The 16,215-nt window shown below is 43.0% G+C and overlaps 2 protein-coding genes across 3 annotated transcripts; one reads left to right on the forward strand and one right to left on the reverse strand.

Annotated features, from left to right (window-relative positions):
* The first annotated feature begins 1,427 nt into the window (after positions 1-1,427).
* On the forward strand, positions 1,428-9,665 carry LOC119274876 (glyoxysomal fatty acid beta-oxidation multifunctional protein MFP-a-like). Of its 2 annotated transcripts, none has more exons than XM_037555620.1 (18): positions 1,428-1,524; positions 4,016-4,087; positions 4,260-4,325; positions 4,425-4,481; positions 4,576-4,643; positions 4,724-4,805; positions 6,109-6,164; positions 6,259-6,561; positions 6,664-6,750; positions 6,823-6,997; positions 7,107-7,228; positions 7,312-7,475; positions 7,551-7,805; positions 7,944-8,065; positions 8,182-8,303; positions 8,779-8,927; positions 9,044-9,182; positions 9,384-9,665. In XM_037555620.1, the coding sequence occupies exons 1-18, from the start codon at positions 1,428-1,430 to the stop codon at positions 9,420-9,422; spliced, it is 2,175 nt and encodes a 724-aa protein (XP_037411517.1). In that variant the 3' UTR covers positions 9,423-9,665. The 2 variants fall into 2 exon arrangements, with proteins under 2 accessions (XP_037411517.1, XP_037411516.1); XM_037555619.1 differs by lacking the exon at positions 1,428-1,524 and adding an exon at positions 2,879-3,159.
* Positions 9,666-11,243: 1,578 nt separating this feature from the next.
* LOC119274877 (protein BFR2-like) lies at positions 11,244-15,101 on the reverse strand. The gene is made up of 14 exons (XM_037555621.1): positions 14,940-15,101; positions 13,941-14,133; positions 13,715-13,851; positions 13,538-13,610; positions 13,340-13,414; positions 13,126-13,236; positions 12,854-12,893; positions 12,717-12,780; positions 12,269-12,371; positions 12,070-12,165; positions 11,954-11,983; positions 11,621-11,720; positions 11,447-11,531; positions 11,244-11,370 (listed from the first exon to the last, which is right to left on the reverse strand). Exons 2-14 carry the CDS (start codon positions 14,112-14,114, stop codon positions 11,244-11,246), a joined length of 1,215 nt encoding a protein of 404 aa, XP_037411518.1. The 5' UTR covers positions 14,115-14,133; positions 14,940-15,101.
* Between the last annotated feature and the right edge of the window lie 1,114 nt (positions 15,102-16,215).

Genomic DNA, 16,215 nt, shown 5'->3' on the forward strand with positions numbered 1-16,215 from the left:
GGGGGAAATCATCGTCATCATCATCACCAACAACTCTCCCATCTTGGGGAGGGCAATCTCCATTAACATCTTCAACAACATCATGTCCTCTTAAACCCTAGTTCATCTCTTGTGTTCAATCTTTGTACCGGAACTATAGATTGGTGCTTGTGGGTGACTAGTAGTGTTGATTACATCTTGTAGTTGATTACTATGTGGTTTATTTTGTGGAAGATTATATGTTCAGATCTAATATGCTATTTAATACCCCTCTGATCTTGAGCATGTTTATCACTTGTGAGTAGTTACTTTTGTTCTTAAGGTCACAGGAGAAATCATGTTGCAAGTAATCATATGAACTTGATATGTGTACGATATTTTGATAGTGTGTATGTTGTGATTTCCTTAGTGGTGTCATGTGAACGTAGACTACATGACACTTCACCATATTTGGGCCTAAGGGAATGCATTGTGGAGTAGTAATTAGATGATGGGTTGCGAGAGTGACAGAAGTTTAAACCCTAGTTTATGCGCTATTCCGTAAGGGACCGATTGGATCCAAAAGTTTAATGCTATGGTTAGAATTTATTATTAATAATTTTTTCGTACTTGCGGATGCTTGCGAGGGGTTAATCATAAGTAGGAGGTTTGGTCAAGTAAGAACAACTCCTAAGCATCGGTCCACCCACATATCAAATTATCAAAGTAGCGAACACGAATCAAACCAACATGATGAAAGTGACTAGATGAAATTCCCGTGTACTCTCAAGAATGCTTTGCTTATTATAAGAGACCATTTTGGCCTGTCCATTGCCTCAAAAGGATTGGGCTACCTTACTGCACTTTTGTTACTACTATCGTTACTTGCTCGTTACAAATTATCTTGCTATGAAACTACTCTGTTACTTACAATTTCAACACCTGCAGACATTACCTTGTTGAAAACCACTTGTCATTTCCTTCTGCTCCTCGTTGGGTTAGACACTCTTACTTATCGAAAAGGCTACACTTGATCTCATATACTTGTAGGTCATCACTGCGGGCCTCTTAAATTTGTACGTAGACATGAAATGGGTCACTTGCGTTGGATGCACGGCCAATCCAAAAAGAAAATAGGGCGGACGCCGAGCGGACGGCCGACCCAAACGGACGAAAAGTGGACAAAATCGTCGTCTGTTTGGGTCGGCGCATTGGAGTTGCTCTAAGTGAGATGAGATGGAGCGGATCGGCCTCCACAACCGCACTCCAAAGCTTGCAAGGGAGGGAGGTTTGATGGCGCCAGTGCAGCGCAACAGCCTCTACAGTAGGCCACTATAAATGAATTTCGGAGGATAGCAGATAAATCCTGCAACCGCAAGCTCCCAACTCCCCCAAGCAACCTCAGTGAGACCTGCAAGAAACAAATACCAGGTGGCAGGCGGGATGTATCTTGGGAACCAGCGGAGTCGATGGCGGCCAAGGGGAGGACCGAGATGGAGGTGGGCGGCGATGGCGTCGCCGTCATCACCATCTGCAACCCGCCAGTCAACTCCCTCTCCATCGATGGTACCATACCAGCAGCATCCATCCTCATCCTGTACCCCATCCCAATCTGTTGCTCCGCCTGTTTTATTTCTCTTTTCTGTTGAATTCTCCGTGCGTATGATGGGGAGCAACTACAGTGGATAGCCCCACCACTAAAATAGGCTGGTTTACTAAAGAAACTAAAATAGATTGGTTATAGCCTCACTATCTCGATCTTGTAGGCCTATTAGCTGGAATACAAGCTGTCACAACGGTATAGAAAGATTTTTTTTGATTGCTAGCTCAATGTATTATTAACGTCAATGCATTCTTTCAAATCCTGAGCAGTATTTCTTTTGGACAGATCACTCTTTTTAACCAAAATTGATCCCAAAAGTCACGTCAATCATTTTTTTTACTAAATTTAAAGAGGTTATATAGAGAGGGGAAAGATTTGATACGAACTAATGAATTCTTTCCAAAAAAAAGAAATTCTATTTTTAGCCATTTGTTGGCAAAGCAGCTAGGCCTAGAGCAATATAAATGCCCCTAATCGTCATGTGTTATTTCCCCCAAGCAAATACAACTTGCACCTTACAGATACAAACTTGCAATACTTAGCACCAAGGCGTCATCCCAAGCCAAAACCATGGGAAATAGCCTCCTATTTGCTGCGGCCATCGTAGCCATTTGCGCCATGGCGGTTCTTGGTGCAGGTCCACCAGTGGACATCAACAATCCACACATCCAATGGTTTGGCAGGTGGGCGGTGGAAGAGCACGTCAGGCTGGTACAGGACGAGATCAAATTCAACAAAGTGGTGAGAGCCGAGAGTGACGATGAGTCGGAACTAGGCGTGCTCCTCCATCTCTTCATCGATGCAACCAACAGAGATGGCAAGGACGCCAAGTACGAGGCGGTGGTGGACCAGATTCGCGGGATATATAAACCCGGTCTCTTGGAATTTAAGTCGGCTAACTGAGCAAAAAAAAAAAGCATGATGATCATGTTGATGCAATAATTAATTATTTGACGCAATAAGCAATGTCTAGGTGCATTTCGTATAGTACGAATGTTTGTGGACTCGGTTTTGTATCTTTGATGTTTCACAGTCATATAACAAATTTCTCCACGGTCGTGTTTCTCTCTTCTAGACTACCTTTTCTAGATTACCTAGTACTCCCTTTGTATAAAGAAATATAAGAACACTCTTATATTTCTTTACGGAGGAAGTACTTATTTTACTCATTTACTCATTAGCAATTCATCATAGAGAGGATCATGTCACTCAAATCCAATGTCCCTGCCAGATCTCATCGTCACGTTTAAGTGAGATGAGGTGGAACGGATCGGCCTCCGCAACCGCACTCCAAAGCTTACAAGGGAGGTTTGATGGCGCCAGCGCAGCGCAACAGCCTCTACAGTAGGGCGCCATAAATAAATTTTGGAGGATAGCAGATAAATCCTGCGACTGCAAGCTCCCCAACTCCTCCAAGCAACCTGAGCGAGACCTGCAAGAAACAAACACCGGGCGGCAGGCGGGCGGGCGGGATCGATCTTGGGAACCAGCGGAGCGCGCGATGGCGGCCAAGGGGGCGACCGAGATGGAGGTGGGCGGCGACGGCGTCGCCGTCATCACCATCTGCAACCCGCCAGTCAACTCCCTCTCCATCGATGGTACCGTACCAGCAGCATCCATCCTCGTCCTGGATCCCATCCCAATCCGTTGCTCTGCCTGTTTTATTATCTCTTTTTCTGTTGAATTCTCCGTTGTATTTGATTGGAAGAGCCTTCTTGGCGTGATTCGCTACCAAGAATTGTGCTTTTTAGCTGTCGCTAGGCTTAATTTTTCACTCCTTGAGGTTGAGGGAGGTGCCTGGTTCAACAGGATTGAGGGTCTATGTGATATTGGGGCAACTTTCTGGTGGAGGCGCGCACACACAGCCACAGTTATTCAACTCCGGCGTCCGGGCGGCGAGATTCCAGGTCGGAGACGCACACGTACACAGCCAAGACAAGGATTTGGTCCTTCAACGTTGGGGATTTTTTTCTCCTCTCAGCTCACTCTGCTTTGCTGGGGCAGAGGGCCTTAGTAGTAGTACAACTTAGCGCTTTACAAAATCAGAAATTCAGTGCTATCTCCTTTGCGCGTGTGTGCGCGCGCGCGTTGCTTTTAGCGTGATCTAACTGCCGCCTCTATAGCCAAAGCTGTTGCTGTCACCTGTTAGGCTGCTGTTACAACAACTATGCAATGAGTAACATTTAAACCCGACTGTTTTGCCAATTTTTTTGTACCAAAATCACATGGCGTTCTACAAGCCGTAAGCACTGCGTTTGTATCTGATGACCACATGTTTATGCACCAAACAATTGGCCAACATTAGCGCAAGTTCTTCTCCTCCTAACATAAGCATGTGTAGGATAATCAGATGGAATGTAATTAGAAGCTATTGCCTCTGAAGATTATGTAAAACATTACTTTCAAATCTTTTGGCGATAGTTCTTTTTTTCACCATGACTTTTTTTCTTTCAGTACTGCTAAGCTTAAAGGAAAGCTATGAAGAAGCTCTTCAGAGGAAGGATGTCAAAGCTATTGTTATTACAGGTATTTGCCAGTTCAGTTTTTTAGCCAATATAAATGCCACAGCTGGGGGCGCAGGCCCCTCCCACCTTCTCCATGTCCGGGCGTGCTAGCCGTCCCCATGTTTGTGCATTTCAAGTACAAAACACTATTTGTTCCAGTGAGGAAACCGTTTCTTATTTCAAGCCTTTGACAGGGAAAGGGGGGAAATTTTCTGGAGGATTCGATATTAGTTCCTTTGGTGATCTTCACAGTGGAAAAAGTATGTTATACTCGTCTCATTGTGCAATTCTTGTCGTTTCATTACTATTTGAATATTAATTCTGTAAATCTCATCATTTTATATATATGTTTCTAACAGTTGAGCAACCAAAGGTTGGTTACATATCAATAGACATTCTCACTGAACTTCTGGAAGGTATATGATTAGTCTGCCTTGTCTCTTGATTTATTACTGCCATTATGTTAAATATTTTTGTTGAATATTTTCCTGTACTTATTGTATTAAACAGGAGCAACAAAGCCATCGGTGGCTGCAATTGATGGTCTTTGTCTTGGCGGAGGATTAGAAGTTTCCATGGTACTTTTCTTTTTTATCCTTCCCTAGATCAGTTAAATCAAGAGGTTTATCTTATATGATTTTTCCCCATGTTATATTAGGCATGCCATGCACGTATTTCAACTCCCACTGCTCAATTAGGTCTTCCAGAACTTCAACTTGGGATCATTCCAGGATTTGGAGGTAAAATTATATCTTTTAATATCTCATTTATGTGACATTTTGTTTATGTTATAGGTAGCAGCAATTCATTATTTGAACCCTTTTATGCATAAAGTGAAGTGGCTCTTAAACCATGCGCTTTCCTGTTAGTTTTGTAGCATAGAAACTGCTTGATGTAATGTTTGTGTTCTTTTAACACTCAGAAATATATTAGGGGCTAACCAACATTCATAATTGCTAACAGCCAATTCTTCCAATTACAAAAATTTGGCAATAGCATTAGCAGCCCCATTAGCATCCCACTTACTCTTCACCAGCTTATGATTTGAAGACACCACCTAAGTCCAAGAACCTCCTTTGAATCAGAAAAAGGTGATATGTTCATTGTTGGCAGAGAAAGGAGACAATGCACATAGAGGCAATCAGTTTCTAGGATTATTGGAAGGTGCAAATCAAGTGCCAACTGAAGACACCCCCATCCCCACTTGCAGAATTCAGCGACACATTACATCCTGCATTAACGATCCCAGAGCCCAGCTCCATGGTGGGGGATTCCATCTCTCCTTGACCAAATATCCCAGAGCCTTATGATTAGCAATCCCCACGGGTGAAACAAACAAAGGAGCTTTTCATTCCGGTTGGAAAAAAAGAGAGCCTTTGGTTTGCCGCCACTAGAATAGCCATCCCTACTCGACAAACCGAAGAATGAAGAAACATTGCTCTCAAGAGAAAGAATCGATGCTGAGATTGAAGCCTTTCCTGTCTGAAAATCACATCATTTTGAAGGTGCCAAGCTCTCTAGAAGAGGAAGAATAACTTACAGCCAGTGCATGTGTTTTCATTCATCTATACATTAAGGAACCAGTCTGGGCCAGAATTAAAGAAAAAATTCTCACCTTGAAGCTCCTATGCTGAACTGAGCGTGTATCTGAGCGCAGGAGACTTCGTATAATTGATCAAAGGATGGAAACCATCCTAATCTTCACTTCTTCAGTACCACAAGACTTGTCTGTGGCCACTTTCCAAGCAACCATTTTAATCTTCCGAGAGACATTTGTTAGTCAGATTGTATTCCAATTTTTTCTATCTCCATTGGTTGCCCCACTGTTTTGCCCAGGGTCATCACTTCTCATAATACGAGACGAGTACTGAGCACCACATCCGCATCATGAATGTTTTGCTTTTCATCCCTAATTTATTTAAATATGAACTCCACTGTTGTTTGTATCTTTTCTGTCATATGCTTACCCCCCAATATGAACTGGATTATATTCGGCCTTTTTTTTGGCTTTTCAATGTGATGACCCATATACATAATTTATAGGAACGCAGCGACTCCCACGTCTTGTTGGATTGACAAAGTCACTGGAAATGATGTTGGTAAATACTGCTTTCGAGCCTATGGTTTTCTTTTCTGTGACTTAACTGGTTTAATTCAACTACTTCACTTAACTAAACAACCCGTTTGCATCAGCTATCCAAGCCAATTAAGGGCGAAGAGGCACACCAACTGGGTCTTGTTGATTCCGTAGTTTCTCCTAATGATTTGGTGAATACTGCTCGTCGTTGGGCTTTGGATATCTGCGAGCTCAGAAAGCCATGGATCAAAAGCCTTTACAAGACTGACAAACTGGAACCCCTTGGTGAGGCTAGGGAGATTCTCAAGTTTGCAAGGGCTCAAGCTCGAAAGCAGGCTGCAAATCTTGAACACCCACTTATTTGTATTGATGTCATTGAAGAAGGTATAGTTTCAGGACCTCGAGCTGGGCTCTGGAAGGTACTTGATGCTACTTATGCTGTTACTGCTAGTCTGCTACTTTATTTAATTTTCCTGTTGTGGATACAGAATTTTGGATTCACTTCTGTAATGTAAATGCAGGAAGCAAACGCATTCCAGGGCCTTCTTTTCTCAGATACATGTAAAAGCTTACTTCATGTATTCTTCTCTCAGCGTGCAACATCAAAGGTATGAAGGACATTTTTTCTAATTGTTACTATCAAATTACACCATGTCTTAATCCTCTAAAATATGTGTCAGGTTCCTGGTGCTACAGACTTGGGTTTGATGCCTAGGAAAATAACGAAAGTCGCCATTCTAGGTGGTGGGCTTATGGGTTCTGGAATTGCTACCGCAATGATACTGAGTAACTATCCTGTGCTGCTGAAAGAAGTAAATGAGAAATTTTTGATTGCTGGAATTGACAGGATCAAAGGTACTACAAACAGGATTAAGCCTCGTCATATCTATTTTTTCCTGGGAATCTCTTACGCTGCATCTTTGTAATAAAAAGACAAAATTATCTCACTGGTTCGCTTCACCAGCCAATTTGCAGAGTCGTGTGATTAAAGGAAAAATGACAGAGGAGAGATACGAGAAGGCTATGTCTCTTCTCAGTGGTGCCCTTGGTTATGAAAAGTTCAAAGAAGTGGACTTAGTTATCGAGGCAATTCTTAAATCTTATTAATGACCCGCAATTAATTGCAGTTAGCCATTTATGCTTAATTCTGTTATTTCTCACAATTGCAGGCGGTTATTGAGAATGTGAAGTTGAAGCAGCAAATATTTGCGGACTTGGAGAAGTACTGCCCTTCCCATTGCATCCTTGCTACCAACACATCTACAATTGATCTTAATCTAATTGGAGAGAAAACAAAGTCCCAAGACCGTATTGTTGGTGCACACTTCTTTAGGTAATGCAGCGTATATTGATTGATGCACAGTAATTCTGGATGTACATCCATTAATTGATTGCACTACTTATGCAGTCCTGCGCATGTGATGCCGCTCCTGGAAATAGTTCGTACCCAGCACACTTCAGCACAGGTTGTTGTTGACTTGCTGGATGTCGGGAAGAGGATCAAGAAGACACCAATAGTGGTTGGGAATTGTACTGGTTTTGCCGTCAACAGGATGTTCTTTCCTTACACCCAGTCAGCACTCCTGTTTGTTGATTATGGTATGGATGTTTACAAGATCGATCGTGCATGTACCAAATTTGGAATGCCCATGGGTCCATTCAGGTCAGATATATAATTCTGTATTGTTTTCCTGAATATATATAAGCTCCTGTGGCATTCTTAACGTTTCGTATGATAGTTTTCGTGCGATGCTAGATGGACTCAGTCTAGCTGCTAACTATTTTATGTATATATATGCAGGCTTGCAGATCTTGTCGGTTTTGGTGTTGCTGTGGCTACTGGTATGCAGTACCTTGAAAATTTCCCGGAGAGAGTCTACAAGTCCATGTTAATCCCTATTATGATGGAGGACAAAAGAGCAGGTAAAATTATCAAACATCACCAGTATATCATGCATATTTGTTCTTTTTCAGTTAATGTTTGTACATTGTACTGGTTTCTGAAATGTGTTACCATGATTGACCAACCATTCATGTAGGCGAAGCCAGTCGGAAGGGATTTTACAAGTACGAGGATAAGAGGAAGGCAACTCCTGATCCTGAAATTATGACGTATATTCAGAAATCTAGGAGCATGGCAGGAGTTACTCCCGACGCTGAGGTTTGGTTTGGTTCATCTTCTGATTTTTGGCTAATCTCTGTTGTATTTTCCTAGAGAATTCCGCAGCTTTCCGGTGAAAGCATGTGCAGTAATAGAATGACTATAGTGGTTCATGCTTGGCATATTTGCTTTTCTGATCTGCTCTTATGATTCTAGCATTGAGAAGGGGACATTAATTAGGAACAATTTCTCAAAAAAAAAATGCCGTTACATTTTTTTAAACAATGTTGCTGTTTATGTTTGTATTATGGATGGCAATTGTGTTTTGTGGAAGAAGCAAACCAGAAGTAGATGTTTATAGTATCTCATGTACTAGATGAGCGAATATAGCTTGGTTTATATTGAATGGATGGTTATATGTATTGGTAAAAATATCCAGACTAAATCGACAAGATCCTTGTAGTGGTTAAAGTAGCATTTCTTGCAAAAGAAACAAGTTGCTCTAGTGCTGAAACTTTCTGCATAAACATGCCAGTTGATGAAGCTAAGTGACAAGGACATAGTCGAGATGGTGTTCTTCCCGGTCATAAACGAAGCATGCCGTGTCCTTGATGAGGGCATTGCGGTCAAGGCGTCGGATCTTGATATCGCCTCAATCTTCGGCATGGGTTTCCCACCTTACAGGTCTGTTTTTAAGATCCCTGGTCAAATTTGCCTCTTATTATGAACCTTACAGGCCCTGATGTAGAGATTTACTAGCAACTACTTACTCGCCCGTCAATTGTTGCAACGTATTGTAGGGGAGGGGTCATGTTATGGGGAGATTCAATCGGCGCAAAATACATCCACGGCAAGTTGCAGGAGTGGGCGAAGCGGTACGGCAGCTTCTTCGAGCCTTGCTCCTACCTCGCCGAAAGAGCAGCGAAGGGGATTCCTCTGGTGAGCATGAGTGGCATTTCGTTTCAGCTGAAAACTTTAACGCCTAGCTATTTCCTTCACTAGTAGAAGTACTAGTAGTTTCTATTTGTTTCAGCCAGAATGAAAGCATGTACCTCAATATTAGACCACCAAGTAATTCATCTTGTTCTGATACAGTGAAATGTGATACAGTATATGATACCACTTAATTTTCATGCGCAGAGTGCACCAGCAGCAAGTCAAGTCAAGGCCCGGCTATAGGTGATGGTAGGCCTGGTATTTCTGTCAGCTGAAGGAAATTATGTCACCGGGTAATAATGCGTGATGGTGGTGATTAGTGGAAGGGGCTGAATAATAATAACAACACGTGAGCTGTATATTAGGAAGCAAAGGAAACCGTAACTAATTGCGGTTGGACCCTTGGAAGAGTTTTATGTAATATGTGCAATGATTGTTATATAATATTGCAAATATGCTCTGTCAATTCTTTTGTTACACACCGAATCTGTCCCGTAACAGCGTGAATGTCTAAACCTGAATTTCTGAAACAATGTGTGCTCAATGTGCTGGTGTGATGAACCTGAACTGCACAACCTAAACCTGAACTCCTTTTTTTTTTATATATTAGACAATCCTGCGAAGCTTTGTTTATCCAGTCATGATGTTTACAGGAACTAACATAGGATCACAAGAATGGCCTAACTAGACATGGTGGCCAATACAAGAGAAAGAGCTTGCGGCGACTCGTTGTGAGCTTCAAAATTGAAGTTTCTAAGCTCATGAATAAAACTACAGAAAAGGAACATATCACTGCCCGCGACCACCAGGCCACGCTGAGAGGCCCGTCCCTTTGCATTGAGTTGCGACCCTAGGCGACTAGGGTTTCTCTACCTGTCGGCTCTGAGGTTCGGATGATCACGTGTGGAAGGGAAAATGACAACTGACCGTGCCATGCGCTCCTTTCCTGAAAATTTGCATTTCTCGATCTCCCCGTTTGGATTTGATGAGGAGGGTGTATTGGGGAAAGGAAAGCCTAGAACGTTTTCTTCCCATCGCCCATGGCCAATAAGATTATCTCTTGATCTGACCCTTTTGGCCTACAATGCTTTCTTTTCATCGCCCACGGCAGAATATACTTCCTTTGTTTTTATTAGCAAAAGAGCCCGTGCGTTGCAACGGGAAAGAAAACATAACACACACTCTTAACTCAACAACCATCACTCAAGACCACAATAGGTCCATCTCCTTTATTTTTGCGAGGCATCATATTTGTGTTGCCGCTTATCCTCCTTCTCATCCTCGCCAGCGATGGCCTCGGTGTTCACACAAAATAATAATAAAACGTGTGTTGAATATGGTTAATTCTAAGGCGTCTCTCTCTCCCCCCTCTCTCGCTCGCTTTCTCTCACTCTCGCGATGAGCAAACTGTTGTTTTCTCTTGCGACATTTTTCAGAGGTATGCACGTGTAGTTATCGATGTTTTCTATAAAATTGGTCAAAATTTATAAAATTTGATTGAAGACAAAGAATAAGTAAAAACGGAGGACATAATAATCCCCATGATGTTGTTATGTCAAAATTAGTTGCTTAGACAAGAGACTTGCACCATCAAAGCTATACTTGTTAATCTACAATTTTTATGGTTAACATTACACAACTCAGATAAGAGGGCGTTGATGTTTATTGCTTTGCAGAATACAATGCTATGACCTTGCTTTCATACCCAAGCACAAAAAAAGGGGCAAAAAAAAAACTTGGCTTCATAGTCCACAGTTGAAGAATACAGCGACAATTCTCTTGCTAATTCTCTGTTATGTTTAACAGATGAAGAATTCGAAGGCATCTTACTAATCAGATCAGCAACTACTTCCTCCGTCCCATAATGTAAGACGTTTTTTGACACTAGCATAGTGTCCAAAAACGTCCTATATTATGGGACGGAGGGAGTAATATTCATGACACTCATCCTCATACATAGGCCAGGCATGTCTGGGTACAAGTTTTGTGGTATTACTTCCGTTTCACATATTACCACCCATCACGTGAAACTAGCTTTAACAACATTTCAGACATCTCTTAAAATCAGACCGCGGCTGACTTCTGCAGGTTGCCCATTCCAAACAAATTCTCGAACAATTTCGAAGCCATTGGAGGAACCGTCATAGGCACCGGGGCCATGAAATTAGCAATCTTCTCGTGAACGCTGTACCTGAAAACTCACATAATAAACAAGTTAATACACAATTGCCTGCAAGAAAAACCAACTGTACTGAAAGTAACTCTACCTTATCTTTCTGCTCTTTGAAGCGCGGCGATCGACGAGTTTCCTCTTCTTGTTCTGCTTCTTCCTTAGAGCATAAAATGCAGACTCTGCAACAATTGCAGCAGCATGGCTCATATATGCATTCAGGGCTTAAAAAAAAACAGCGCAGATACACAATTGTTGGATATGAACTAACCAGATGCTCCATTATCACATGACTCGAGAAACTCCTTGAGAAGTTGATGGTAAAATTCAGAATCATCAATAAGTTCAGGATCACCTTCCACATCCTTCCCCTGTGTTGAAACAAGGGGTGAGCATATGAGACCAGCAAGTGCACTACACATACAGTATATATATAATTCGATTGGTGGTGGAAATATCCCCAAAATTAGTCTAACTTAATTAATCGGTTAGGTTGATAACCGAGTCTAACTGGTCTACATAACGAAATCCGAATAGAACAAAATGAGAGACAGGCAGGCAAGCTTGAAATTATTCCAAGTAAAGAATGAAGTATTGCTCAAACCTCAACGGTAGTAGCAGGCTCTGCTGCACTCTGCAAATTGAATGAGAAGACACAAATTATTCACTATAAAGCAGAAATATGACTGGTGGCCCTCATAACAGATGCATATAAAATACCTCCCCGAATACACCAACATCAGATTTCCGCAAGTACATCCGGTGAATCATCCTGCTTGGGTCTCTCATGTAACCAGCAACTTGGTCACTTATGTTCTGTTCTCATACAACATGGAAAGCAAGGGTCTTAGCTTTTTAAATCCAGGCCTGTTTCACAATAAAAAATTACTAGAAGTAGTTAAATAGGCATTCAACCAACCTGATTAAATGCGTGCAACTTTCCTTTCAGTGCAGCAGCTCCAGTTGTGACCTGTGTTTTCCTCTGCCATTTATCTATCTCGGTATTTCTGAAAGGGGTTATTCTGTACAAAAATCATGGTACGTAGCAAATTAGCAATATAGAAAACAAAGGTCTTGTAAAGATGAAACCAATTTTTTATTACTTATAAAGAGCCAAACAAACAATTCACTAACTCAAAGACATTTAAGAGATTATTATAATGAAGGACCAGGGAAGAGTTTAAATCATTAGATGGTCCGTATTAAAGCACAAAACACATTCTACTAACAGGATATGGTAAGCATACAAGGGCAGAACTGCATAGCGCTGATTAACAAAAGATCTTCTGCTACGCAAGACATTGTAACACATCGAAGAATATATCCCGCAGTACTTCATCAGAGTTTCTGTTGCTGCAAAAGGTTACCTTGTATGCAATTTCTGTACTTGCAACCACTCGTCACTCTCTCCATTCGAGTCAGGCAATGTATCTGTCATTAAGTCAGGATTAACGAATGTTTCAAGGCATCTTCCAGAATGAGAAAGACTGGATAGCAGTTTTACCGTTCGCACCCTTTGCAGCCTGATTCTGCTCCAGTAAAGCCTACAGGTAGTTTTGAAAGCATATTGCGCACAGTAAGAAAACCTGGAACAACTACAGTATAGCGGTAGCATAGCAGCAGCAACAACAACAACAACAAAGCCTTTAGTCCCAAACAAGTTGGGGTAGGCTAGAGGTGAAACCCATAAGATCTCGTGACCAACTCATGGTTCTGGCACATGGATAGCAGTGGTAGCATAGCACTGAAGCAAAAAACATGAGCAGGTAAGTGAACCTTCTGCAGCTCCAGCATGCAACCGAGAGTCTGTTTCGATGAGTCCAACAGATTAACATATGCTTGCTCTATCTCCTGATCATGACTGCAGAACCTTGACTTGGATGGATCCTGCAAGAGCAGAATAAAATATATGTTTCTTCAGAAGTAAAATCAATGAAGATGAATAAACGAAGGTGCATGTTCTGGCAGTCATATGAGAGAAACAACAGACCTTGGGAAGCTTGTTTGAAGTGGAGAATGCCTTTTGCAGCAAGAATCTCATTTCCAGGGTCTTATCCCATAGCGCCTTCAGTAAGCAGCAATTGGATGTAGAGGTTAATAGTTTGAAAGCTTAAACACTGAATGTAAAGGATGCAATTGAACATATCATGGTGAGTAGATGTTATGCAAAGCACATATAAGAAAATACCTTTTGGTTTTTGATTGCCTGGCCTCTTGAGACATCATCATCCCTGTGTTGTTTCAGGGTTTGAAGAATGCTTCTGCAAGGTAGAAGAGAAGAATATAAGTGAGATGATGAAGCAGATTCTATAGTAAACCGTGTGAAAGGGAGGCATGGCGAAGAAGGGCCGAAAGGAGACGTTACTGTTGATTGGCCTGGAGGGTGCGATACTGCTGCTCGAGCTCTCCCATCTCACCATCATCCTCCTCCTCATGGAGGCTCTCCTCATCGTCGTCATCCTCCTCATGGAGGCTCTCCTCATCGTCCTCCTCCTCGTCACTCTAACAAGAGAGAGAGAGAGATAGGCACAAAACAGCTAAGCAACCTATACCCCTCAGAGGAAAAGGAAAATGAGAGGGGAGGGCGGTACGGTGGAGGATTCCTGGACGTCGTCATCGGCGGCGCTCCTTGTGGAGAAGAAGCTGTCCTCTGGGTCGGAGTGGTCATCAAGGTGGAGTTCAGAGTCGCTGCCTGAATTGGAAGAAGCCTCCGAGGGGGAGGGGGAAGGTGATGCCTTGCGGTGCTTACGTGCTAGTGGCGCCATCTTGTATCGTCAACTAGGCCTGAGTGTTCAGTATAAACCGGAATTTTGGTTAGTACATTTTGGTTTTGTTTTTTTGGACAGATTTGGTTATTGACTAAAGCTAACAAAAAATGTCAGTCAAAATCGCAAAGTCAGTATTTCGGTTAATCTAGAAAATCGGTTCAGTGGTCGGTCAATACCAAAATTGAAAAGCTTCCAGAAATTCAGGTTCAGCGCACCAGTACGCTGAGCACACACTGTTTCAGAAATTCAGGTATAGGCAATCACATGTTTCAGGACAGGTTAGGGTTTAACAAAAAAATTGACAGAGTATATTTGCAATATAATTTCAGGGGTTATTTACAACTTAACAATCCCAACTTAATGCTATTGTGTTTTGCCAAGCATCGTACTGAGTGGCACAAACAGTACGTCCCTCAAGTTTACTGAAAGTCGACCTCCAATCCATGGACTTGTTTTGGGCGACAATTTGTCCCTCGTGCTCAAAACCGGACGAATTTCGTCCAAAACCAGAGTAGATGACAAAACCGGTCACGTGTAGGCGGGTTTTCCCTCTCTCCTCACTTGCCACCTCATCTTCTTCTTCCTTCTCATTCTCTCTGTGCAGTGGGCATTTTATCAAGCAGTTGGCGTGCTCGCCTGCAACTGCAAGCGCCATCCATCTATGTACGTACCATCTACGCACGGAACCAGTGCAAGCGCTACTGCTAGAGTCTCCACAGAAGGCATATGAGCAAGCATCCATGTATGGCCTACATACGGAACTAGTGCAGGAGCAGCTGAACAAGGATTTGAGGTGGAGGATGAGAGGAGCTGCGGACTCACGTTGCCTGATTGCTGAGTGCCTGCCGCGGTTGAATACGTGGGGGAGAAGAACGCCGAGGTGCACCGCCGGTCGCCGGAGTGGAGGGCTGGGGCGCTGTCGTCGGCGGCGGGGAGCACGCTAGGTTTGCGGGGCGACGATGCTGAGAAAGGAGAGGGCACTTCCGGTTCCGCGTATAGAGTTCCAATCGGCCTTCCGCGCGTACATGGGCCGGCCCAATCGGCCTTCCTGTGTTGTTTTCTTGACGGTTTGTTTCGTTCCGTTTTTCTTTTGGGAACCGCTACGCGTCTGCCGGCGGATGTGTTAGAATCATCCGCCGCCGTCCGGAGAGCCGTTGGATTAGCCACCTAACAGCCGTCGAATGACTGCCCGCAACTGACCGGGTCTTTATTTCCTGCAACAGCCGTTCTGTTTCAGAAACAGAATCTCATGTCCGCCGTCCACCAGCCAAAGCTCCACCCCAGCGCGGCGGCAGTCGCCACCACCACAAAAATTGCTGCCGCCGGCGCGCGGGGGCACCTAGTCCTTCAGCGCAAAATTCCTGCAACAACATGGCGCACCACATCGCGCGGCAGATGCTAGGATCCGACACAGATCGAGCTCGCCGGGGGCCGCTTCTTGGAGAACAGCCGCGGCCATCGTTCTCAGCTCCGACCGCGGCCGCGGGGCTTCCTCCGTGAGCTGGAGTATCATCCTGGTTCACGAACCCTCTGGTTGTGTTTCCTGAAACAACTTCTACCAGATCAAATCAGGGCAGCTGGGTGAGTTTCCTGACTCTGAAAAAACATGAACACTTGTGTGTCTCTGAAACTCATGGAAAACCTATGTATCAGAAACATAGCTAGAATTTCCTATTTGTTTTCATGTGTGTGGAAGCTCGAAATTCAAATTTGTTTCATGTGTGTGAGTCTCTGAAAAAACATGAACATTTATGTGTCTCTGACTCTGAAAAACATGAAGACTTGTGTGTCTCTGAAACTCATGGAAAACCCTATGTATTAGAAACATAGGTAGTATTTTCTATTTGTTTTATGTGTGTGGCAGCTAGAAATTCAAATTTATCGACAGATATATGTGTGTGTGAGTGGAACCAAGGCAAATACCCACACACATCTGTGCTTGCTCTATTTCTGCAAAACATGATCCTCTCTATTAGTGGTTATTTATCAACCTATGATACGATTTTGAATGTGTGTGCTTATGTGAGAAAAGGCCATTGACTAAAAATTTGTGTGCACATGAAGCTAAAAAACCGTTGATAAATGTATCTGTGTACCT

Source organism: Triticum dicoccoides, chromosome 3B (genome assembly GCF_002162155.2).
Source record: "Triticum dicoccoides isolate Atlit2015 ecotype Zavitan chromosome 3B, WEW_v2.0, whole genome shotgun sequence".
Taxonomy (NCBI): Eukaryota; Viridiplantae; Streptophyta; class Magnoliopsida; order Poales; family Poaceae; genus Triticum; species Triticum dicoccoides.

Excerpts from the sequence above, each read along its gene's own strand:
- LOC119274876 (XM_037555620.1), top strand. The coding sequence starts at position 1,428 with ATGGCGGCCAAGGGGAGGACCGAGATGGAGGTGGGCGGCGATGGCGTC. Across the intron at positions 7,229-7,311 it reads AAGTGGACTTAGTTATCGAG|GCGGTTATTGAGAATGTGAA; the intron begins GCAATTCTTAAA and ends TCACAATTGCAG. Across the intron at positions 7,806-7,943 it reads ATGCCCATGGGTCCATTCAG|GCTTGCAGATCTTGTCGGTT; the intron begins GTCAGATATATA and ends ATATATATGCAG.
- LOC119274877 (XM_037555621.1), bottom strand. The coding sequence starts at position 14,114 with ATGGCGCCACTAGCACGTAAGCACCGCAAGGCATCACCTTCCCCCTCC. Across the intron at positions 12,894-13,125 it reads GCATGCTGGAGCTGCAGAAG|GCTTTACTGGAGCAGAATCA; the intron begins GTTCACTTACCT and ends AACTACCTGTAG. Across the intron at positions 11,371-11,446 it reads TCAAAGAGCAGAAAGATAAG|GTACAGCGTTCACGAGAAGA; the intron begins GTAGAGTTACTT and ends GTGAGTTTTCAG.